Genomic DNA, 25,477 nt, shown 5'->3' with positions numbered 1-25,477 from the left:
TATAAAGAGAATTGAAAATGAATCTTGATGTGAATGGAAAGCGAGAGGGAACAGGAAAGGGGAGGGTTGCGGGTGGCAGGGAAGTTATGGGGAGGGGGAAGCCATTGTAATCCATAAGCTGTGCTTTGGAAATTTAAATTCATTAAATAAAAATTAAAAACAAAACAAAAAATCAAGGACCCTGGAGAGCAAGTTCACCATCAGAAAGGTCGAATGGCTCACTGGGTGCACTTCTTTGAGGTCTGATCTCCCTTCCCACTCTCCACAGAAACCCACGTGGGCTCCACAGATGCTTCAGCTTCCTCGCTCTGTGCCTGCCCCGGCACTGGGCACTGTCTTAGGCTCTGTTCAGCAGGGTTTGCAGCTTCAGATTTAAGGGGATACACACATGCAGAGTTATGTCTATATGCATACCACATAGCAATAACCCAACATGCTCGCATTCACAAATTTTAAGTTCATTTATTTTTACTTCACTTAAAATAGAGAAGGAAAAGAAGGAGGGAGGAATGAGAGAGAGAGAGAGAGAGATCTTCCATCAGCTGGTTCATTCCTCAAACATCCCCACACAGCCAGGGCTGGGCCGTGCAGATCCCTTTGGATCGCCAATGGGGATGTCAGGGACCCAACACCTAAGCCACCATTGGCTGCCTCCCTGGGCACACACTAGCAAGAAGCAGGATCAGAAGCAGAAGAGCCGACACTCAAACACGGCGCTCTCACACGGTTTGCAAGCATCCCAGTGGCAACTTAACTGCTGTACCAAATGCCCGTTCCACCATATGACGATCATTTAAACACAACCAAAGTTATTTCCTCACTGGGTCCTGTATTCCACGTTTTGCTTTTTACTGAATTTTCCACTCTGTCTGAATCAATTCTCAAATAACAATTTTTCTAATAAAAAATAAGCTTTATTGTGGCATGATATATTTTTAAGTTACATTTTTTTAAGATTTTTAAAGAGTTAGAGAGAAAGAGAGAGAGAGAGAAAGGAAGAGACAGAGAGAGCAGCCATGTACCGGTTCACTCCCCAGAAAGCCACAACACTGGAGCCAGGCCAGGCTGACGCCAGGAGCTTCACGGCGGCCACTCGTGTGGAAAGGGCCAAGGATGTGGGCCATATTCCACGGCCTTCCCACCCGTATTAGCAGGCCGCTGGACTGGAAGCAGAGCAGCCAGGGCTCAAACCAGCGCCCATGTAGGATGCTGGTGCTGCAGGCAGCAGCTGTACCCACTACACCACAACACCCACTCAGACGTGTGGGGCAGCACTGTGACATGGCAGGTCACCAAACGACGAGGAGACAGACGTGGAGCGTCTCAGCACCGGCAGAGCACTGAGCACCAGACAGCAACAGGGCTGGCCCAGGCTGTTGCCATGATCAATCTGGAAAGCAGCGTGCTAAGTGAGCGGAGCCGATCACCACCACGTATCAGATGACCTCACTTAGACAAAAAGTCCAGAAGGGCAAATCCACACACAACACAGACAGGTTGGCATCAGCAAGGAAGAGACGGCTAGTGGCTCCGGGGCATTCTTCAGCCATAGCAAAAACATCTAACACAGAAACAGTAATGGTTGTACACTGGATGAATATGCTAAAAATCACAAAACTGCACATTTAAAATGGATGAATTTGTAAGTTACATAATAATTTTTAACTCTCAATAAAGCCACTATTCAAAAAAATTAAAAAGCAAAAAGCTCAGGGAAAAAACAGAGCATTGTATCTCAACTTATCTCTGAATGGTCCATGGGAAAAAAAAATATGCGTACACAGAGGGAGCAGACTAGCCACTGTCACCCCTAAAAAAAAGGCAAAAAAAAACAAAAAGAGGCCACATGTCTGAGATGCCTTTCTCCTCAACCACACCAGCACAGAACCCCGAGCGGAAGCAATGCCCTACAGTTCTGAGGTGTTCCATTTCCCTCTCTGCAAGACTGTGAGATCTTCTACTTTCACAATTCTTGAATCTCACTGAGATGTGCCAATCAGTTTTTTCCATCATTCATTTTGTCTGGATCCTCAGTAGGTCTATTCAATCTAAAGATACAGATCATTCACTTCTAGGAAATCTTAAAATATCAAATATTGTTTCTTCTCAGCTTTCTCCTTTCTTTCTTTCTTTGAAACACCTAATAATTCAGTTGCTAGAACTCCCGGATACAGGTATGTAGGTAGCACAGGGGAGCCGAGGTCATCAGATCTTGGAAAAAATTGTGGCTTCTATGCTGCTCACTACAAGTGCCAGCATAACCAATGTGACTGCTGACTGTGTTCCCAAAATGACCTACAGTTGATAGCAGTATCATTGTAATACAGTTACCATGGCTGATAGTCCTACACCCATCATCCATCTGACACCATGACACCTCAAAGAATTCCAAAGAGGGGCAAGGAAAGGGAGTATTCAAACCCCACCCCAAAAACCACCTACTATGAATTTTCATTTAAGCTCCATCTCAGACACCACCCAACTGCCTCTAGATCATATAAAGAGCTGGCCTCGAACCCCACTGGGTGCATACATGCCCATACTCCCTCTCAAGGTATACTTTCACCTGGATAACAATGACCTTTACCTGTGTCTCATCCTTGAATTCTTTCTTGCATCAGAGACAAGAACCTAGATCCTGCCATCCCACAACATCCTGACCTGATCCTCAAGTATTCCCTTCTTGTTTCAATTGTTAACATTATGCCACAAGTCTGTCCTGTACACGCCTTCTCCCTCTACATACAGGGTATTTATACACACACATACCTGAAAAATTAAGAAACAGATTCATTAATATGCATCTTCCCCTATATAATCCCAGTGCCACACATACAGAAAATTAAGTTATTTATTACCACACAGCACACAGTCCTCATTCACATTTTCATATTTCTTTCTATCACCTCAAGCATTATTTCTCAAAGATCCAATCATGGCTTTTTTTCCCCCCAAGTCTGTATTTGCCTACTACTTCCTGGAAGATTTTTAGTCTTCAATTGAAATGCTTCCTGGATGCTGTATTTTCCAAGATCACTTATTCTCTGAATGGATTCCTATTTTTTGTTGTGTGTCTTCTCTTAGCTCTTTAAGCTTTCTTTGTTTTTAAATCTGAACTTTCCTTCTGTACTTCCTGTTTCTTTTCATCTGTTTGTATCAGAGTCTTAGACTTCTCCATGTGTCACAGTCAGTGACTGTTCACTCCTAGCTGAGGAAGTACTAGCTAAAAATAGAGTTTTGATAATGTGCACAAATGGGACTTCCATGGCAGGACTTCCCCACAGGTAACCAGACAGGGCTCTAACTCTTTCAGCCAGCGCCGTGGAAGACCGCAGCTTCCAAAGCCTGCCACCCAACATGGTCTTCTTACACTGCAGCCAAGTGACACTTTCGGTTTCCCAGGCCCCAGTCAGCGGCACAAGTGACATGCTATGACTTCCAAGACGAAGCCAGAAAGGTGAAAGGGGTTCTGCCTGGTTCTCCTGAGACACCGCCCACAACAGAAGCAGCCACGTGCCGTGAAGAGCTGGCGCCAGGTCACACACACAACTTCACAGGCACAGCTCTGCCAGCACACAGAATTTGCTCCCCAAATGCCAGCCTACAAAAACCATGAAATTGTTTCAAGTCACTAAATTACTGGGGTCATTTTTCAGACAGCAAGAGAGAACAGAAGAGATTTTGGCACCTTGAAGGGAGATGCTGCTACAGGAAAATCTAGAGCCCATGGTAGGCGCTGGGTGGCAGGTGGAGCTAGAAGGCTCTACAGAGGCTTTTTTTTTTTTTTTTTTCTTACAGGCAGAGTGGACAGTGAGAAAGAGAAACAGAGAGAAAGGTCTTCCTTTGCCGTTGGTTCACCCTCCAATGGCCGCCACGGCTGGTGCGCTGCAGCCAGCGTACTGCGCTGATCCAAAGGCAGGAGCCAGGTGCTTCTCCTGGTCTCCCATGGGGTGCAGGACCCAAGCACCTGGGCCATCCTCCACTGCACTCCCTGGCCACAGCAGAGAGCTGGCCTGGAAGAGGGGCAACAGGGACAGAATCTGGTGCCCCGACCGGGACTAGAACCCGGGGTGCCGGCGCCGCAGGTGGAGGATTAGCCTAGTGAGCCGCAGCGCCGGCCTACAGAGGCTTTTAGAAAAAGCTAAAAAGTCCTCACGACGAGGGAAATGCTGAGTAAAACATCAATGGAAAACAAACTATCACTGTGCACTAGAGCAAAGGAGATCTCTGCTACAAAGGGCTAGAAATGAGACTTGCAGGAACACGAACAGCAGACATGTAGCTAGCACCCTAAATCCTCTAGTCACTGAAAACTCCACGCAACAGTGCAGTACATCGGCTCTCCCACACTGGTGGTTTGAAACTGGAAGAACGGAGATGAGCTGGGAAACAGGACTTACTGGGTTCAAAAATAAAACCACTTCTTGTCTCCAACCCCTACAAAGGGCAAAATGCGTCAACATCTCGGGATCAAATCCAAACCACAGCTGTTAAGACCTCGAAAACCTCAGGAAAGCTATAGATGGCCCACGAGCCTTCTGAGGACCCCGAATCTCCTGTGCAGACCCTCACCACTAACCAGACTTCCCGAGAGATGCCCCCCCAAAAGCAGAGCCCCAAGGGGCTCTTGGGAAGGGCATCACAGGAGACCCACCCGTAAGTACAGCTCTGACCAAAGGCTCACCAACGGGCATCTACAAATAAAACAGACCTGTACCAGTCTGATCTCAGCCACAAAAACACTGCAAAATGAATGAAGAGGTTTTTTCCTCCCCAGATACTATGATCATGAAGCCTACAGGTTAAGAAAACTCTTTAGCATGTTTGCTGTGTCTGGGTATAAACTAACACTTTCTTTGGAAAGAGTGAATCAGAAAGCAAAACAAATCTCAACACAGAGCAGAATGCTTCCAGCAACGGGGAAACTGCCACAAGCGCCCAGGTGAACTTCAGCAACAGGTCACCTGTGCCTCGTGCTTTCTACAGCAGTGATCCTAGGCCTGTCCCACCTTGTCAACCGGAGGAGGGGCAGACCACTGCGGTCTCCAGCTCACCTGGGTTTGGACCTGGACAGAACTGAGGTACTTCAGCTGGGCCTGATTTAGGGGCCAGGATAACAACCTTTTAGCTAATGCCATGATGTGGGGTGGGGGAGGGGCTGTGGGTGTAATTTGCATGTAGGAGGAGCATTAATTACAGGGATCAAACTGAAAGCTGTAGGAGATGTATTCTCCAAAAATGATCACAACAACATTTCCATCCCACATGTTGCCCCTACAGCGTGACTCAGAGATGAGTTCCCGTTCCTTCACCTGGGAGCTGAGCTGACTTGGGACTGGCAGAAGTGACGCCCCATGGGGCAAGGTCCTAACAGGTGCACAGCCTACACTCAGTTCTCTTGGGACGCTGGCCCCTGAGCTGTGAACTGCAGCATGAGCACCCGGAGACGGCTGTAAGCACACAGGGGAGTCTGCCGAGATGACGGCAGGAAGAGGCTAGACCATCACAGCCGCTGCCCTGCCGGCTGAACCAGTGCTCTAGCTGCTGTGACCAAAACCTCCACCAGGGAAACCCAGGCCAGAGCTGCCCCGCTGAACCCTCCCTAAATCCTCACCAACAGAAAATGTGGGCTTTAGTGAAATGACTGCTGTTATTTTAAGAAAATAGTAACAGCATCAACCGCCATGATCACTGATTGGAAGGCAGGGTGACACTCTACCATCATCACCTTCACATCTAGCCTAGTTTTCTTCTAAAGAAGAATTTTCTGATCTGCCAGGAGGGTATCAACCAGCTGCAGACTTCTGGGACATCCCTAGGTGTCTCCCCATTCAATCTGCAAACTTCCACTTACTCTACTTACTTTCCCAGTTCACTGTTTGTCCAGTCCTGTCCATCCTCCCCCTCCAAACCTGGGCTCCCTCTGGCTCCCACTCCATCTGTCAGTGCAATGACAGTGCAGGTGTGGTTGCTGGGCAGCTGGAATGAAGTCCAATCTGGAGATCCAAGTTCTCCAATGGAAGCCCAGCGGGCCCTGGAGGGTGAAGTAGGAGGTTACCACTTCCACAGCAACTGAGGTTCCGCGGCAGCAATCTGCTTCTGACTTAATTACTACGCCCTGGACAATCTATTTTCAAAATATCAGTGACCTCTCCAGACTGCTGCACTGCGTGTAAGTACCCCATTACTCAGACTTTCAAGCCTCCCTTCTTTCCTGCTAGCTCTACTGGGTTGTTCAAATAACCTCTTTTCCATTTCTAATGCTTAGTCAGCCTCCACTATCCATCACATTTAGAAAACTTAAGTCAACAGCCCTCCTGTCTTCATTCCTCTATCCTCCAAACCCACCTATACCGTCTTAGAACACTTCCTGCCCACACTATGCCAGCACACATGAAGTGTGTAACAAAATTTATTACTCTTAGCCCTGAATCATCGGTCCAACTTTCATAGAGAATCTCTCAATCCTCATATCAACCCTATGATATCATCCCCACTTTTATTTTATTTATTTATTTATTTGACAGGCAGAGTGGACAGTGAGAGTGACAGAGAGAAAGGTCTTCCTTTGCCGTTGGTTCACCCTCCAATGCGCTGCAGCCGGCGCACCGCGCGGATCCGATGGCAGGAGCCAGGTGCTTCTCCTGGTCTCCCATGGGGTGCAGGGCCCAAGCACTTGGGCCATCCTCCACTGCACTCCTGGGCCACAGCAGAGAGCTGGCCTGGAAGAGGGGCAACCGGGACAGAATCCAGCGCCCCGACCGGGACTAGAACCCGGTGTGCCAGCGCCGCAAGGCGGAGGATTAGCATAGTGAGCTGCGACACTGGCCGATATCATCCCCACTTAACAAATGAAGAACTGCATCTGATAATGATCCTTTGAAATGACCTGTTCCTCAATTTCTTTTCAGCAAATAATTGCAATAACTGCAATTATTATAAATAATTATAAATTATAATTATAAATAATTGCAATTGCCTAGCTCTAAAATTTTATGTTCCATAAAGGCAAGAAACCTGTGACACTAAAAACTTACACTAACCATAGGCTTTCAAGTCACCAACATTTGCTAATATTGGCAAACAAGGGCATTTATTCCTTCTATTAGATTTTTTCCATCTGTTCTTATTCCTTCTATTAGGTTAAGAAACTGAAGGGACCCTGGAAAGTCAGGGCTGGAGTAACACTAATGGAATGGAGTCACACCTGTATCAACTTCTATATTAACACTCTGGGCCCCAAATATTATGCCTTATAAAATCACAAGCTGGCCGGCGCCGTGGCTCACTAGGCTAATCCTCTGCCTAGTGGCGCCGGCACACCGGGTTCTAGTCCCGGTTGGGGCGCCGGATTCTGTCCCGGTTGGCCCTCTTCCAGGCCAGCTCTCTGCTGTGGCCAGGGAGTGCAGTGGAGGATGGCCCAGGTGCTTGGGCCCTGCACCCCATGGGAGACCAGGAAAAGTACCTGGCTCCTGGCTCCTGTCATCGGATCAGCTCGGTGCGCTGGCCGCAGCGGCCATTGGAGGGTGAACCAACGGCAAAGGAAGACCTTTCTCTCTGTCTCTCTCTCACTGTCCACTCTGCCTGTCAAAATAAATAAATAAATAAATAAATAAAATAAAATCACAAGCCAACTACTGTCGAATGTTACCTATATGAAATTCAGAAATAAGATTCCTCTGATAAATAAGCAGTCAGTGCTGCTCAAATTCCTCACGTGACCTCTCTAGAAAGAGAAGGCTGAGTCACAGCTGCACAAGTTCAAAGTCAACAGCTGAGCGCACCACTGTCTTTGTGAAGCTGACCTTGAACTCAAACCTCCTGGAGCACATCCTAGACACAGAGAACGAAGCAGACACAGCCCCTACTCTCTAGGAACACACAATCTGGAGGGCAAGAAACAGCAAACTCTGGGCAACTTACTTAGCATCTCTAGGACTGTTTCCTTACAGTAAAATGGAGTTAATAATAACCGCTTCCAAAAATTGTTCCATAAAGTACTTATAGCAACTGGCACCAAAAATTCCATAAAAAATATCCATTACTAAATAACTACTCAAATGATTCTTCACATTATAATCAGACAAGGAGAAAGGGTGATATCTTGGGGGAAGGGGACTGTGTGGCTCAGACAATGCAGGTAGGAAACCAATGACATTTTAATTTATAGTTTCTGATGGGCTGGCACTGTGATGGAGCAGGTTAAGCCACCACCTGCGATGCCACATCCCATATGGGTGCTGGTTCAAGTCCCAGCTGCTACATTTCTGATCCAGCTTCCTGCTATGGCCTGGGAAAATAGCAGAAGATGGCCCAAGGCCTTGGGGCCCTGCACCCACATGGGAAACCCAGAAGAAGCTCCTGGCTTCAGATGGGCCCAGCTCTGGCCTCTGCAGCAATTTGAGGAGTGAACCAGCAAATGGAAGACACCCCTCCCTCCCTCCCTCTCTCCCTCCCTCTGCTTCTCTGTAACTCTGCCTTTCAAGTAAATAAATAAATAAATCTTGTTAAAATTTATAATTTCTGAAATGTAGTTATTTGATACCAATAATATTATTCAAAAAAAGTTATTAAAAGAAATTAAAGTTGTAACCAAACAGAAGCCAGGTATTTGAATCTCCTTCATTGGCCCTTAAGGTCTTTCGGAACTGTGAGTATCTAAGACATACATCACCGGGGCCAGCATTGTGGTAGATTAAACTGCTGCCTGCAACACCAGCATCCAATACAGTGCTGGTTTTTGTCCCCACTACTCCACTTCCAATCCAGCTCCTGCTAATGGCCTGGGGAAAGAAATGGAGGATGGCCCAAGTTCTCAGGTCCCTGCCACCCAAGTCCCCACACACAAAACTGCCACAGCTTTCCCGGTGCATGAGCAGGGAGCTGGACTAGAAGTGGAGCATCTGGGACTAGAACCAGCATCCACATGGGATGCCAGCACGGTCGGCAGAGCCTTAACCCACTATGCCACAGTACCAGCTGGTTTTTAAAAGACTTATTTGTTTGAATGTCAGATAGAGAAACAAGAGAGAGAGAAATCCTCTATCTATTGGTTCATTCCCCAGATGGCTGCAACAGCCCAGGCTGGGCCAGGCCAAGCTAAGAGCCAAGAGCTTCCTCCAGGTCTCCCACATGGCTCATCTTTCGAAGCTTTTCCCAGGTCACTAGCAGGGAGCTGGATCAGAAATACAGCAGCCAAAACTCGCAGCGTCACAGGCAGTAGCTTAACCCACTATGCCACAATACCGGCCCCCAAACATGGACCTTTAAGCCTAGTACAGCAAATCACTTCAACACAGCTACTTCAACTAATTCTTTTCCATTTAAAATATGAATATTCATATTCTTTAGTTATCATCCCCTGCAAAAGGTTAAATATCCAAACACATTTCTAATGAGAAAATTTTAAGACATTATGAACTAGATCTGCCTAGCAACAAGTTATGAACTTATGTCATCCCACTTATGTTCCCATGGATACAGCCATTAGCAGTACAGTGGCAACTGCAAGCAAAGAATCCCAAGAGACTCACATCCAAAACTTGGATAGAAGACAATCCTATGAAGGTAGAATACTGACTAATACCATTCCCAATAAAATCCACTGGGATTTCCCTCCCTGCACGTCCCAGACAGCCTCCATGAGAACCTCTTTCCCGAGCCTTCCCCAACAGCTTCTGCACCTGCCTGACAAGGAACTCGGCTACCTGCATGTGTGCTGCTCCTCCCAGAACTGTTACACAACCGTCTGTTTTCTGATGTAGCGAATCTGTCAAACGGGCTTGAAAACAAGGCACAAACCCATCAACATTATAACTCTGTAATCTGGGGGAGAGCTGCATGTTTTTACTATTTTTCCAAGGCAATCTTCCTTTTTATTTTTTAAAGTACTGACATTTGGAGAAAAAGAAGCGCATAATCCAAATCATAGAGAGGACAATTATTTTAAACTTGAATATTTTTTTCAGTGTTTAAAAGCTGTAAGAGGGACCAGTGCTGTGGCGTAGCAGGTAAAGCCATTGCCTGCAGCGCCGGCATCCCATATGGGCACCGGTTCCAGTCCTGGCTGCTCCACTTCCAATCCAGCTCTCTGCTATGGCCTGGGCAAGCAGTGGAAGATGGCCCAAGTCCTTGGGCACCTGCACCCATGTGGTAGATCCAGAATATGCTCCTGGCTTCGTATCGGCACAGCTCTGGCCGTTGCAGCCAGTTGGGGAGTGAACCAGCAGATGGAAGACCTTTCTCTTTCTCTCTCTCTCTCTCTCTCTGTAACTCTTTCAAATAAATAAATCTTTTTTAAAAAATGCTATAAGAACTACAAATGTAACTAGAGAAAACAAAGGAATACTCCCTCATGGATATCTGTGGACATGTTAGGTGGACAATGTAGAAGTGGGTACTCGGGGGCCAATGTTGTGGCATAGCGTCTTAAGCCATGACCTGCAGTGCCAGCATCCCATATGGGTATGGGTTCAAGTCCCAGCTGCTCCATTTCCAATCCAGGCCCCTGTCAATGTGCCTAAGAAAGCAACAGAAGATGGCCCAAGTGCCTGGGCTCCTCCACCCACGTGAAACACCTGGAAGAAGCTCTTGGCTCCTGGCTTCAACCTGGCCCAGCCCAGCCTGTCACGACCATTTAAGGAGTGAACCAGAAGATGGAGACTCTGTCTCTCCTCTGTCTTCCAAATAAATAAATCTTTAAAAAAAAAAAAAAAAAAAAAAAGGTACTCACTGACTTCAAAGGTTAAATGATCTGCCTGAGATCCTCACTTCCTGTATGACACAAAGAGGACATCTCTACATGCAGCAGGTGGGATATAAATTTACCAATGGTCAAAAAGACAGGATCTGAATTAAGCTGCCCCAAGCCGGGTTCTACCACTTAGCCCTAGAGACCCCAAGCAAGCTTTTAAGCTCTTCCAACCTCACTTCTGTGGTCTGTACAATGGGGATGGCATCATTTATACTGTAGTATTGTCATGAACACTAAATAGCATCATGCTCTCTGTACAATGCTGGTTCTAACAGACACTTACACAAGGAAGTAGAAAGTAAGAAGGCTGGCATGAAGTCTTCAAAACTGTTATCAGCTCATCCATGGTTATCTATAAGAGGTACTTGTAAATCAATAAAGGGATTCATTGCTGACAACTGCAGGCCAATAATTTATATTTTCAACAGTTCTTGGGTCAAACTTTTACTTATTTTAATTTCTATATCTTTGAGACAAAGAGAGAGGAGATAAACAAAAAGAAAGAGCTCCCATCTATCTCCTGGTTCACTTCCCAAATGCTCACAAAGCCAAGAACCGGAACTCTAACCAGTGGCAGGGACCCAGTTTCTTGAAGCATCACTACTGCCTCCCACTAAGGGTCTGCATCAGCAGAAAGCTAGAGACAAGCAGAGCAGGGATGTGAGCCCAAGTACGCCCATGTGGGACGTGGGTGTCTTGATCACTAGCCGAAATACCCACTGCCTCCCCATAGTTTTAAGAAAACAAAGTTATCAAGAGCCAAATTTTCATCAAACACTTTTCTAGAAGATGGAGGGATAAAAGACAATATCAAAAACATCCTCTCAGGGTCAGTGCTGTGGCATAGCGGGTAAAGCCACTGCCTGCAGTGCCGGCATCCCAGATGGGCGCCAGCTCAAGTCCTGGCTGCTCCACTTCCCATCCAGCTCTCTGCTATGGCCTGGGAAAGCAGCAGAGGATGGCCTAAGCCCTTGGACCCCTGCACCCAGGTGGGAGACCTAAAAGAAACTTCTGGCTTCAGATGGGTCCAGCTCTGGGTGTTGCAGCTATTTGGGGAGTGAACTAGCAGAAGAAAGCTCTCTGCCTCTGCTTCTCTGTAACTCTGCCTTCCAAGTAAATAAATACATCTTTTAAAAAAAAATACCTCACCTCAGAGTGTACCCTCCAAATTACAATAAAGAAAATAAATAAGGAAGTATGCTGGACAATAGATTCAAAAAAGAAAAAAATAAAACGAGCAGGACAAACGGGAAACGTCAAGGATGTAGCTGAAATCTCAAGACTGACCACGGAGGAGTCTGAGAAACTGACACTTCAATGCAGATGAGAAAATAAATACAGATTTTTTGAGGGAGGCGGGAGGGGAGGCAAGAAGAAAGCACCAGGAAGGAGCACGGAGGCCCTGGGCGGAAGCATGTTCCCGCGGGTCAAACAGCGACACGTGGGAGTGCGTTTAGCCTAGCACTGCGACGCCCAGGACCACGCATCAGAGTACCTGGGTCTGAAGACCAATTCTGCCTCCTTCCGGCCGGTATGGACGTGGGAAGCCAGTGGTGGTGACTCAGGTAATCAGGTTCCTGCCACCCCCATGGAAGAAGCTCTGACTGAGCTCCTGGTTCTCAGCTTCCACAGGGCCCTGCGACCAGCCACTGCAGGCATTTGGGGAGTGCATCAGTGGATGGCCCAGCACTTGCTCTCCCTCCCTCTACCTCTCAAATAAATAAATGTTAAAAAGATAATGCAATTTTCCATGAACTCTTTAAACCCCTTTCATGTGTCTCTGGGGGTGGTGACTGTCAAACAAGAGGACTGCAAACTGACCACTGGACTTAGCAACACAGATCACGCTGGTGACCCTAAACGTGTTTCTGTAAGAGCACAGTGAGTGAAGCTGGAATGCAATGTGCTCAAGAGAACAAGAGAAGGGTGAACCTGCAGTGCCGGTTAAGCTACTGCTTAGGATGCCCGCATTCCACACTAGTGCTGTTCCAGTCCCAGCTACTCCGCTTCTGATCCAACTTCCTGTGAATGTGCAGGAAGGGATGACTCAAGTGCTTGGGCCCCTGCCACTGCCATGAAAGACTAGGAGGGGCCGGTGCTGTGGTGTAGCGGGTAAAGCCACTGCCTGCAGTGCCGGCATCCCAGATGGGCGCTGGTTCGAATTCTGGCTGCTCCACTTGCTATCCAGCTCTCTGTAATGGCCTGGGAAAGCAATGGAAGACGGCCCGAGCCCTTGGGCCCCTGCACCCATGTGGAAGACCCTGAGGAAGCTCCTGGCTCCTGGCTTCAGATCAGCACAGCTCTGGCCGTTGCAGTCATCTGGGGATGGAAGACCTCTCTCTCTCCCTCTCTGCCTCTGCACCTCTCGGCCTTTCAAATAAATAAAATCTTAAAACACACACACACACACACACAACTATTTACCTTTTTGCCTCATTGCACTTCTGAAAGAAAGATGGGCCACCAGCAGCTCTGCTGGAACCACCCGTGAAAGCTTGGCCAGAGTTCCCACTCCTATCACATCTGCTCAACCGGCACAGTCTGGTCAGGAAATACAGGCCTAAATGTGCCGCCAGCGCTTCCATCAGTGTGCGAAGGATATCAGCCTCAGTAAGCTGGACTAAGTCATCCTCCTTGAATGGGTTCTCCAAGACATCAGCACTATGAAAGTCATGCCAGCTATCTACATAAAATAAAGAACTTCAATTAAAAAAAACCACCTATTTATTTATATGTTGATGAGACTGATACAACAGAAGAAAAATCTGATGTTGGAAATGAAGGATGAATTACTGGAATGATATCTTTTTTTTCCATTCTTTTTTTAATAGAAAAATTTTATTGAATAAATCTAATTTTCGAAAGTACAACTTTTGGATTATAGTGGTTCTTCCTCCCCATAATCACCCTCCCACCCACAAACCATCCCACCTCCTGCTCCCTCTCCCACCCCATTCTTCATTAAGATTCATTTTGGAGAGATATCTTTAAGCAGACAGAAACATATGGGTAGACTGACATGCAGAAGGGTTGGTCCTAGCTAGGAACAAAAACAGAGACGGCATAAGATGAAGCACAGATGTCAGTAGGTGGCAGCCTGTATTAGTTTTCCTCTAAATACCTCAATTTTTGCCAGTGAAATAAAAGGAATGTGAGGAAGAAAGAATTAGTGGTTAAAATTAAAAGATATTTGCAAACTGCAACTGATGAAGGGTTAGCATTCAGAATTTACAGAGTTCAAGAAACTCAACAATAACAAAACAAATACAGTTAAGAAATGGGCAAAGAACTTGAACAGGTAGTTTTCAAGAGAAGAAATGCAAATGGCCAATAGACACTTGAAAAAATGCTCAGGATCACTCGCCATCAGGGAAATGCAAATCAAAAGCACAATAAGGTTTCACCTCACTCCAGTTAGAATGGCTCTCAGGCTGGCGCGGTGGCTCACCTGGCTAAGCCTCCGCCTGCAGCACCGGCACCTAGAGTTCTAGTCCCAGTTTGGGCGCCGGGTTCTTGTCCCAGTTGCTCCTCTTCCAGTCCAGCTCTCTGCTGTGGCCCAGGAGGGCAGCGGAGGGTGGCCCAAGTGCTTGTGTCCCTGCACCCGCATGGGAGACCAGGAGGAAGTACCCGGCTCCTGGCTTTGGATCAGCACAGCACCGGCCATGGCGGCCATTAGAGGAGTGAACCAATGGTAAATGAAGACCTTTCTGTCTCTCACTGTCTAACTCTGCCTGGCAAAAAAGAAAAAGAAAAAAAGAATGGCTCTCATACAAAAATCAACAAACAACAAATGCTGGTGGGGATGTAGAGGAAAAGGTACCCTAATCTACTGTTGGGGGGAATGTAAACTGGTACAGCACTTTGGAAGACAGTATAGATACACCTCAGAAATCTGAATATAGACCTATCATATACGGCCATCCCACTCCTGGGAATCTACCCAAACCAAAAGAAATCAGCATCTGAAAGAGTACCTCTACCCCCACGTTCACTGCAGCACAATTCACAACAGCTAAGATAGAGAATCAACCCAAATGTCTATCAACTGTTGACTGGATAAGAAATTATGGTATACACACACTATGGAATACTACTCAGCTGTTTAAAAAAAAAAAAAAGGAAACTCTGTCTTTTGCAACAAGATGGACACAACTGGAAAGCATAGTGAAATAAGCCAGTCCCAAAAAGACAGATATCATGTTTTCCATGATCCAAGATAACTAATAGAGTACCTAAAATGTAATGTTTAAAAATGAAATGGACATTTTAAGATGTGATGATTGTTTACAGTCCTTGTCTCTTCTGTTGAGAAAGTGTTTTTTCTTCTTCATACTATTTGTTGAACTCTTTTACTTAGTGTAGGGTTAACTATATGATCATTAAGTAAACTGAAAATAGATCTTTGTAAAAATTAACAGTGGGAGGCCGGCACCGCGGCTCACTAGGCTAATCCTCCGCCTAGTGGCGCCGGCACACCGGGTTCTAGTCCCGGTCGGGGCGCCGGATTCTGTCCCGGTTGCCCCTCTTCCAGACCAGCCCTCTGCTGTGGCCAGGGAGTGCAGTGGAGGATGGCCCAGGTGCTTGGGCCCTGCACCCCATGGGAGACCAGGAAAAGCACCTGGCTCCTGGCTCCTGCCATCGGATCAGCGCGGTGCGCCGGCCGCAGCGCGCCGGCCGCGGCAGCCATTGGAGGGTGAACCAACGGCAAAGGAAGACCTTTCTCTCTGTCTCTCTCTCTCACTGTCCACTCTGCCTGTCAAAAAAAAAAAAAAAAAAAAAAAGAAAAGAAAAAAAAAATTAACAGTGGGAATGTGAGAGGAAACAGGAAGAAGGATTGGAGCTTGGGCTGGAGGAAGGGGGGGGAGTATCATTATGCTCATAAATTTGTATATATGAAACTTGTATAACTTAAATAAAATTTTTTTAAAAGTAAGACATTTAAACTATTCTCTAGCAGAGCAACTGGAGGAACTGGACCTGTAATGGGCCTACTTGATTTTGGTGAGCACCACTGTAAAATGAGACCATCTGGCTTCTCTCCATGTTCAGCTTAAGGGATGCAGGACTATATGGCCGCAGTGCACGCACCCTCCCCCAGACCCACAGCCACTGCCCACTCGACTTCCAGCAGGCTTACAGGATCACAGAGTCCAGCTTCTCACCTCCTAGCACCACCAGTGGTCTCTCCCTTCCAGGTGATAAGACCCTGGGGGCTCTCACCACACCTCAACAGCTCCAAAGCACCAGGTCAGCTCCTTCTCCAGCAGTTGCATGGAGAGACCAAGAACAAACCCAAAGGCACACAGCAGTTTACATCCTGGGGCAACGGATCAGGAAGGGACACAAGAAGAAATCAACATCTCACTGTGTTGTCTGCGGCCCCCTTTTTACCTGCATATGATCTGAGCAGCCTCACCATTCTCTAGAGATTTCCAGCAGTATCAGGCCAAAGGCTCCCGCAACACAGTGGCCAGTTTGAGAGCACACACCTGTATCTGCTTCCTGCCTCTCTCTCCCTCACTCTAACACGAAAGCTTTGTCATATGCACTACTTTCTGAGAAATCTAAGGTAAGAAACAGGCATGGGACAGGCGCTGTGGTGCAGCAGGCTAAAACCCGGGCCTGCAGTGCCGACATCCCATATGGGCACCAGTTCTAGTCTCAGCTGCTCCTCTTCCAATCCAGCTCTCTGCTACGGCCTGGGAAAGCAGCAGAGGATAGCCCAAATGCTTGGGCCCCTGCACCCATGTGGGAGACCCAGAAGAAGCTCCTGGCTCCTGGCTTCGGATCAGCTCAGCTCTGGCCGTTGTGGCCATCTGGGGAGTGAACCAGCAGATGGAAGACCTCTCTCTGTCTCTACCTCTCTCTGTAACTCTGTCTTTCAAATAAATAAAATAAATCCTTAAAAAAAAAAAAAAAAAAGAGCAGATAATAGGCTCTGAAGAGAAGGCAAGGAACCAAGCAGGCAAAGTGTCTTTCATCTGAAGAATGCTGAGATCACAACATCTGGGGCTGGTATCACGGCTTGCAGCCCCCGCATTCCACATGGGCACAGGTTGCAGTCCTAGCAGCTTCAGCTCTGATCCAGCTCCCTGCGTCTGGGAGAGCAGCAGAAGATGGCCCAAGCTCATGGACCCCTGCACCCACATGGAGACCCAGAAGAAGCACCTGGCTCCTGGCTTCGGCCTGGCCCAGCCCCATGTGGGGAGTAAGCCAGCAGATGGAAGATCTCTCTGCCTTTCAAAGCAAGAAAGAAACCACAATATCCCTCTGGTCTAAGTAACAGAATAAAAGGAACCACATCCCTTCTCGGAGACTCAGTTGTTCAGAACCCTCACATTAAAGGACAAGCGAGGAGCTGAACAAAATACTAAAGACATGGAAAGAATCAGAAAACTAAGACAGGCCCAGAAAGCAGGAGAGCCCGGAGCTCACAAAAGAAAGATCAGCTACTGGTATTCACTTTTCCACCAAACGTGTTTGCTAATTTCAGAGGGTCTACTGCAAGGCTGGGACCACCAGCACTGCATCTGTTCAGGTAGCAGATTCCAGAGCTGCACAGGTGGAGTGGAATGGGCAGTGGCCAGTGAACACCCCTGTCTTTGGGCTAAGACCCCACCCGACTACCTCCTGGGAGTTGCAGATGAAACTGAAGCGCACAAGCCCTCAAAGGACATCACCACACCTTTGACCTGTCTCAGTTCTGAATGGTTCAGGGTGACTCCAGGGTACCAGCATCTAGCAGAAACAAGCACAAGCCACTTTAGTAAAAGGACTGGCATGCACTGTGGCACAGCACGTAAAGAAGCAGCTCGTAACAGTGGCATCCCAAACTGGAATGCAGGTTCAGGTCGTGGCTACTCTGTTTCCAACCAACTTCCTGCTACTGTACTGGAAAAGGAAGTGGAAGACTTCCTGAGCCACTCAACTGGGAGACCTGGATGGAGTCCTGGGCTCCTGGCTTCAGCCTGGCTCAGATTCGGCTATTGCAATGATTTGGGGAGTAAAGCAGTGAATGGAAGAGTTCTTCTCTGTCCCCTGTCACTCTGTCTTCCAAATAAATAAATAAATAAATCTTAGGAAGTGGGGGAACACTGTTCTGGGCTTCAAATTATCTTTCAAATAATTTTGCAGGGCTGGCGCTGTGACATAGTGGGCTAAAGCCTCTGCTTGCGGTGCAGAATCCCACATGGGCCCCAGTTTGTGTCCTGGCTGCTCCTCTTCTGATCCAGCTCTGCTATGGCCTGGGAAAGCAGTAGAGGATGTCCCAAGTGCTTGGGCCCCTGCACCCGCATGGGGATTCAGTAGAAGCTCCTGACTTCAGATCAGCTTAGCTCTGGCTGTTGCAGCCATCTGGGAGTGAACCAGTGGATGGAAGACCTTTCTCTCTGTCTCTCCCTCTCTAACTCTCTCTCTTAAATAAATATATAAAATCTTTTTAAAAATAAAATAATTTTGGCCGGCGCCGCGGCTCAATAGGTGATAATCCTCCGCCTGCAGCGCCGGCACACTGGGTTCTAGTCCCGGTCGGGGCGCCGGATTCTGTCCCGGTTGCCCCTCTTCCAGGCCAGCCCTCTGCTGTGGCCCGGGAGTGCAGTGGAGGATGGCCCAGGTGCTTGGGCCCTGCACCCCATGGGAGACCAGGAGAAGCACCTGGCTCCTGGCTTCAGATCAGCGCAGTGTGCCGGCCATTGGAGGGTGAACCAACAGTAAAGGAAGACCTTTCTCTCTGTTTCTCTCTCTCACTGTCCACTCTGTCAAAAATAAATAAACAAATAAATAAAAATAATTTTGTGGCACCAGCTCTGTGGTGCAGCGAGTTCAAGCCCCAGCCTGTAACACCAGCATCCCATATGGGTTTGAATGTTGGCTGCTCCACTTCCAATCCAGCTCCCTAACAAGCCTGGGAAAGCAACAGAAGATGCCCAAGTCCTTGGGGCCCTGCACCCACGTGGGAGACCCAGTACAATCTCCTGGCTCCTGGCTTCGGATCAGCTCAGCTCCGGCTGTGGCAGACATTTGGGGAGTGAACAAGCAGATTGAAGACCTCTCTCTCTCTCTCTCGCTCTGTCTCTACTTCTCTATATAATTCTTTCAAATAAAACAAATCTTTAAAAAAAATACTTTCTATTAAAAAATAATTTTGCTGCCAGCTGTATAAAAGCATAGCAAACAGACTACGTACAGTACATGTTATCAGCAATAAGAAATAGCTAATGCTACTGGTTTTTGTATTTCCAACACATTTTATCATCACTTTAGAATATACTCCTCCCACTTGGTGGGCAGCAGTATGCTCTGTGACACCAGATACAGCCACAGCTCCTGTTTACTGTCACTCTCAATGTCATCAAGAGGCCACATGGACTGGGGGGCCTGCGCTATCCAGAGTTCTCTATGGACAGTCTCTGATGTTCACCCAGCGACACGATTCTCAGAACATGTCCCTGTCATTAAGTCACATGAGACTGTACTCCCTGTACTCCTCAAAAAAAAAAAAAAAAAAAAAAAAAAAAGAAAGAAAAGAAAAGAAAAGAAAAGAAAGGTCAAGCTCTGCCCATGGGCTCTGCTCAAATATGCAGCTCCCTCGGCCTGGAGAGCGTCCCTTCACTGCCCTTCAAACCTATTTTAAGAGTCACCTGTGGAAAGACTTCTTGTATTAGACAGCTTTTCATTATTGTCACTAAAATACCTAAAAGAAGCTACTTAGGAAGGTCTATTTTGGCTGACAGTTTGGAGAATCACAGAACTAGATCAGGCGGCCCCTCTGGCACCTGGTGAAGCTGATGGATGGTGGAGGGAGCACATTCCATTTTCACAGCCATGTGCCTCTACACAGCTACAACAATTATCAGAGGAGCCCCATCCCCCACAACCTAATCCCATCTTACCACTTTCTAAGGCCCCACCTTCAATCACTTAATTTGATTAAGTTCCATTCTAACTCAGAGATCAACACCTGGGAGCAGGTCTAGCAGTTAAAAGTGCCCTGCATCCAAACTGAAACCCCTGGCCTTCATACCCGGCTCTGGCTCCTGACTCCTGCTTCCTGCCAATGCAGACTCTGGGTGGCAACTGTGATGGGTTCCTGCCACTCACGTGGAAGACCCAGACTAAGTTCCCAGCACTACTTTCAGCCCAGAGCATTTCAACTATGTGGGGAGTAGCCCTGCAAATGGGAACTCTCTCTCTGTATGTTTCTCTTTGCCCCCTGCCTCTCAATTAAAAAAAAAAAAAAAAAAAGTATAAGTATTCCATCACATCTTTGCATAATGAGTTCCTAAAAACATATACAAAAATGTAATGCGTGAAACTAAGGCAAGACACATAAGGAGAATTATGCTCAAGAAGCTAAAACAGAGGCCAGCGCTGCGGCACAGCGGGTACAGCTGCCGCCCGCAGTGCCAGCATCCCATACGGGTGCTGGTTTGAGTCCTGGCTGCTCCACTTCCAATCCAGCTCCCTGCTAACGTACCTCAGAAAGCAGACCCAGAAGAAGCTCCTGCTCCTGGCTCCAGATCAGCTCAGCTCTAGCCATTTGGGGAGTGAACCAGTGGATGGAAGATCTCTGTCTCTCCTTTTCTGTAACTCTTTCGTGTAAAATAAATTAATTTTTTTTAAAAAAAGCTGAAACAAGAGACCAGCACTGTGGAACAGCAAGTTAAACAACGGCTTGTGATGCCAGTACCCCTATCAGAGTGCTGGTTCCAGTCCTCGCTACTACACTTCCGATGCAGCTTCCAGCTAATGCACCACGAAGGCAGCAGATGATGGCCCAAGTGCTTGGGCCCTTGCCACTCAGGTGGGGAAACCAGGATAGTTTCTGGCTCCTTGCTTCAGCCCAGCCCAGCTGTGGCTGTTGTGGCCATTTGACGAGTGCAGATAGAAGATCAATCTTTGTCTCTCCCTCTCTCTCCCTCCTTCCCTCCCTCTGTGGCTCTGCCTTCCAAGTAATAAATATTTTTCTAAAAAATAAAAATATCTAATGACCTCTCATCTCACTTTTCCAGAGAATAATTCCAACTTAATGCATGCTCTTAAATTCGTATTTTTCCTTCAAAATTAAACAGTCTACCAGCAAGTGCATCTACATTAAAATCGCCAGCTTCCAGGATGCCTAATGGCAGCTGTCTCAACTGCATTATTTACAGAACCTACCACTTCAAAATTACTGATACCAACATTTTATCTTTTCTAGTGTTAACTTGTTCTTAAGAAGGCAGAAGACATGGATGTCAAACGGCTTTCTACTGTTAATAAAACTCTAATGTAAAAAAGAATTATTATCCAGGAGCTTAATATGCAAAACCAGACAAAGCTCAGCTATTCTACTTTCTGCCCTGCTTCAGCAGGGTAAGGGGCTTGCAGCCCCACCCCCAATCTCCCAGCTTCAGGAACAATGCAGCACAAAACTGGCAATGCCATGGAAACTGACCTGTTGCCAAGCAGGCAAAGAACCCGGCAACAACTCTAAACAAGGCTCCTCAGCGGAGACAAAAATCCTACTTGTTCAGAAGCACCGATATATGGCACATAAAAAGCGCCAGATGTGCAAAACTCTAAAAACCAAGCAGATGAAAATGACTAGGAGGGGATGGATTATCCACTAAGCACTTCCAAGAGAACACACACACTCACTTTACCACGTTCCAGAAAGGCGGAGGTCCCACAGCCAAAGAGTAAGGTAGCTCCTGAATCAAACTCTCCTCAGAACTACACTGATCAGGGGCCAGCCGTATGGCACAGTGGGCTATGCCACCTGTCACACCTACATCCCATACAAGCACTGCTTCAAGTTCTGGCTGCTCCACTTCTAACCCGGCTCCCTGCTAATGTACCTAGGAAAGCAGCAGATAAGTACCTGGGACCCTGCCATCCACACAGGCGATCTTAACGGAGTTGCAGGCTCCTGACTTCCACCTGGTCAGCCCTGACCACTGCAGCCAGTTAGGGAGTGAATGGACCATCTCTGTCTCTCCTCTCTATAATTCTTGCAAATAAAATTTTTTTTAAAGTTATATTAGGAGCTGGCATTGTGGCATAGTGGATTAAGCCACCACCTGCAGTGCCAGTATCCCAAACTGTCGCCAGTTTGAGTACCAGCTGCTCCACTTCCAATCCAGCTCCCTGTTAATGGCCTGGGAGAGCAGCAGAAGATGGCCCAAGTCCTTGGGTCTCTGCATGCACTTGAGAGACCCAGAAGAAGTTCCTGACTCCTGGCTTTGACCTGGCCAAACCATGCCCAATGCAGTCATTTGGGGAGTGAACCAGCAGATGGAAGGCTTCCCTCTCTCTCTGAAACTCTTCCTCTCAAATAAAAAGGAGTATGCCAACTAAAGGTTCTCCCTGGTGTCTTCCATCCCCTCACCCTCACCCCCACCCCCAGCAAGGATCTGGTGGCCCACTGCACCATGCCTCCCAGTGCTCTGCATACTGCCACCAGAATTTTCTTATTTCACTAATTGATCTACACTCAACTAAACTCCTTGAGAGCAAACATTTGATGTTTTTACATTTTTATTTGCTTATTTTCACTTTATTTGAAAGAAAGACAGCAAAAGATTTTCCACCCTCTGGTTCACTTCCCAAATGCCCACAAAGCCAGGGCTGGGTCAGGCTTGAGTCAGGAGTTCAGGATTCAGTTTGGGTCTCTAGGGTGAGCCCAAGTACTTGAGCTATCATCTGCTTTGCAGGGTGCATATTAACAGGAAGTTGAATCAGAATGGGACTGGTGCTGTGGCACAGCAGGTTAAAACCCCAGCCTGAAGCGCTGGCATCCCATATGGGTGCCAGTTCGAGTCCCAGCTGCCCCTCTTCTGATCCAGCTCTCTGCTTTGGCCTGGAAAAGCAGTAGAGGATGGCCCAAGTCCTTGGGTCCCTGCACCCATGTGGGAGACTCGGAGGAAGCTTCTGGTTCCTGCCTTCGGATCAGCTCAGTTCTGGCCATTGCAGCCATTTGGGGAGTGAATCAGTGGACAGAAAACCTCTCTCTCGCTGTCTCAACCTATCTCTGTAGCTCTTTCAAATAAATAAAAATAAATTAAAAAAAAAAAGAAAGAAAGAAAGAAATGTAGTATAGTGGGGTCAGCTCTCTGGCCTAGTGTGTTAAGCTGTTGCCTGCACCGCTACCATCACATATGGGCGCTGGCTAGAGTTTCAGCAGATCCAGTTCCCTGCTAATGCACCTGGGAAAGCAGCAGAAGACAGTTCAAGTGCTTGGGCCCTTGTACCCACGGGAAGACCCAGATGAAGCTCCTGGCTCCTAGCTTCAGCCTGGCCCAGCCCTGCTGTTGTGGCCATCTGGGGAGTAGACTAGCAGATAAAGATCGACCAATCTCTCTGCCTCTCCCTCTCTGCAACTCTGCCTTTCAAATAAATCCTCAAGAGGCTGGCACTGTGGCACAGCGGGTTAAAGCCCTGGCCTTAAGCGCCGGCATCCCATATGGGATGACCATGTGGGAGACCCAGAAGCTCCTGGCTCCTGGCTTTGGATTGGCACAGCTCCATCCGTTGCAGCCATCTGGGGAGTAAACCAGCGGATGGAAGACCACCCTCTCTCTGTCTCTACCTCTCTCTGTTACTCTGTCTTTAAATAAAATAAATCTTAAAAAAAATTTAAATAAATCCTTAAAAAATAAAATAAATGTAGTAGCCTGGACTCTAACCAGGCACTGACCCAGGACGAGGCGTACCAAGCAGCGACCCAACTGCTGCACCAGATGCCTGCTGCGGACAATGGATTTTAAATCTCTATTCTAGTCCCCAAATACCACCCTATACGTACTCAAAGGATATAACAAACCTCTATCCACCCAAAAAATTAACTCAAAGGAAAAGGCGCCTTAAAAATGTATCTTACCATAAAACATACAACCCCAACCCTAAAATCCACCAGGAGATGGAAGTAGCCCCCTCCTCCAAAAAAAAAGCATTTTATGCAAGATGTACATCTTAATTCATCCCAATTATAGGAGAGGCAAAAAAAAATGGGAAAAATTAGCTTCTAACTACAACTTAAAAGCCCATTTCCCCTTGGGTTTCCATTTCTTAAATAATTGCACTTGATGCTTAATTATCAAATGTCCATTACAAATGAATATTCAAGAAAACTCAGCAAAACTGAGGATTCTTTAGTATTCAGTGACACTGAGTTGTCTGCTACAAGTTGTGGGGAGCAACTCGGACTAGACTGAGTTACTGGAATTAAGACTTATTCTATGCATCTGCTCTCCCACAATATGGCGCTGGGAGAGAAGAAAACAGCTTCTACACAGCTGCCTCCAGTTCAGCCAATAAACTGTAGGACTTGCTCCTGATTGGAGGAGAGCAGCGTGCTCGGCGTGTGGGCAGCCGAGTTGGGATTGGTGGAAGAGGACTATATAGGAGGAGAGAGATGGCATGCACCAGGAACATCTAAGGGGAACATCTAAGGGGAACACCTGTGCAGCCCCCGAGAGAGCCGGCCGGCGGTGTGCTGCTCCCCCGCGGAAGTGGGGAATGTGGCCAGGGGGAACCGCCCTTCCACGGAGGTGGAAGGGACAGTAGCCAACCCGGGAAGAACCAGCAGCAAACCCGGGGAGGGCCGAGCAGACGAAAGAACAGCGCAGGGTCCTGTGTCGTTCCTCCACGAAGAGGGGGAGCGACATAATGGTGCCGTGACTCGGATATGAAGCCTAGGCAGGGTCCTGTGTTGCTCCTCCACGAAGAGGGGGAGCGACATAATGGTGCCGTGACTCGGATATGAAGCCTAGGCAGGGTTTGGTGTCGTTCCTCCATGAAGAGGGGGAGCGACAACAAGTTTAGCACAACATGAGACACCTAACAACTCGGCAGCTGAAAACTTTGTTACTATCTCCAAAGAAACCACACATAGTCCAGGACACCCCCAGCTCCCAGAATCTTTGTAGGACTGAGGAAAATCAGATAAGACAGGTTAAACTTGGCAAGCCCACAAGCTTCTATCCAAATAAAGGCAAAGCAAAAACTATAGCATTCAATGAGTGTATGTGAGAGAAACAGTACAGAAATACCCCAAGTTCAAGTAAGAATGCCTGATTGAGGGGCCAGTGCTGTGGCGTAGTGGCTAAGGCTGCTGCCTGCAGTGACAGCATCTCATATGGGCACCAGCTCAAGTCCCAGCTGCTCCACTTCCAATCCAGCTCTCTGTTATAGCCTGGGACAGCAGAAGATGGCTGAAGTCCTTGGGTCCCTGCACCCACACAGGAGACCTGAAAGAAGCTCCAGGCACCTAGCTTCAGATTGGCCCAGCTCTGGCCATTGTGGCCATTTGGGGAGTGTCTGCCTCTACCTCTCAAATAAATAAATAAATAAGTCTTAAAAAAATTGGCAAAAAGAATGCCTAGTCAACCCAACACTTTCAGGTACAAAGCCATCAGAGCGGTGTTCTAGGCCACTGTGTGAATTTGCTAGAGAAGGATAAGCAAGCCAAACTTCAGCAAGAGATGCAGGTGAGGGTCCTGGGTTTTTGTTTTTGTTTTTTTAAGACTTATTTATTTATTGGAAAGGCAGAGTTACACAGAGGAGTGGTGGAAAGAGAGAGAGGTCTTCCATCCACTGGCCCACCCCCTAGTTGGTCACAAGGGCCAGAGCTGCGCCAATCCGAAGCCAGGAGCCAGGAGCTTCCTCCGGGTCTCCCACATGGCTGCAGGGGCCCAAGGACTTGGGCCATCTTCTACTGCTTTCCCAGGCCATGGCAGAGAGCTG

General features: G+C 47.5%; 1 protein-coding gene and 1 pseudogene across 5 annotated transcripts in view; one reads left to right on the top strand and one right to left on the bottom strand.

The window, feature by feature from the left end:
* The window catches only part of RCOR1 (REST corepressor 1), a 100,674-nt gene that overhangs the window by 59,247 nt on the left and 15,950 nt on the right, over positions 1-25,477 (bottom strand). Inside the window, exon 1 of one of the 5 annotated variants that reach the window (XM_089322742.1) lies at positions 21,615-21,735. The exons of 2 other annotated variants lie outside the window; for them this stretch is intronic. In XM_089322742.1, coding sequence (XP_089178868.1) covers positions 21,615-21,720 — 106 coding nt within the window. In that variant the 5' untranslated portion in view covers positions 21,721-21,735. 2 more of the 5 variants (XM_089322743.1, XM_089322745.1) reach the window with 2 other exon arrangements.
* Positions 13,209-13,613, top strand: LOC149120170 (small ribosomal subunit protein uS14 pseudogene; annotated as a pseudogene).

The sequence above is a fragment of the Oryctolagus cuniculus genome, chromosome 20, assembly GCF_051225735.1.
Source record: "Oryctolagus cuniculus isolate XC-2025 breed Fujian yellow rabbit chromosome 20, ASM5122573v1, whole genome shotgun sequence".
In the NCBI taxonomy this organism is placed as follows: Eukaryota; Metazoa; Chordata; class Mammalia; order Lagomorpha; family Leporidae; genus Oryctolagus; species Oryctolagus cuniculus.
This window is presented reverse-complemented; position numbering and strand designations above follow the sequence as displayed.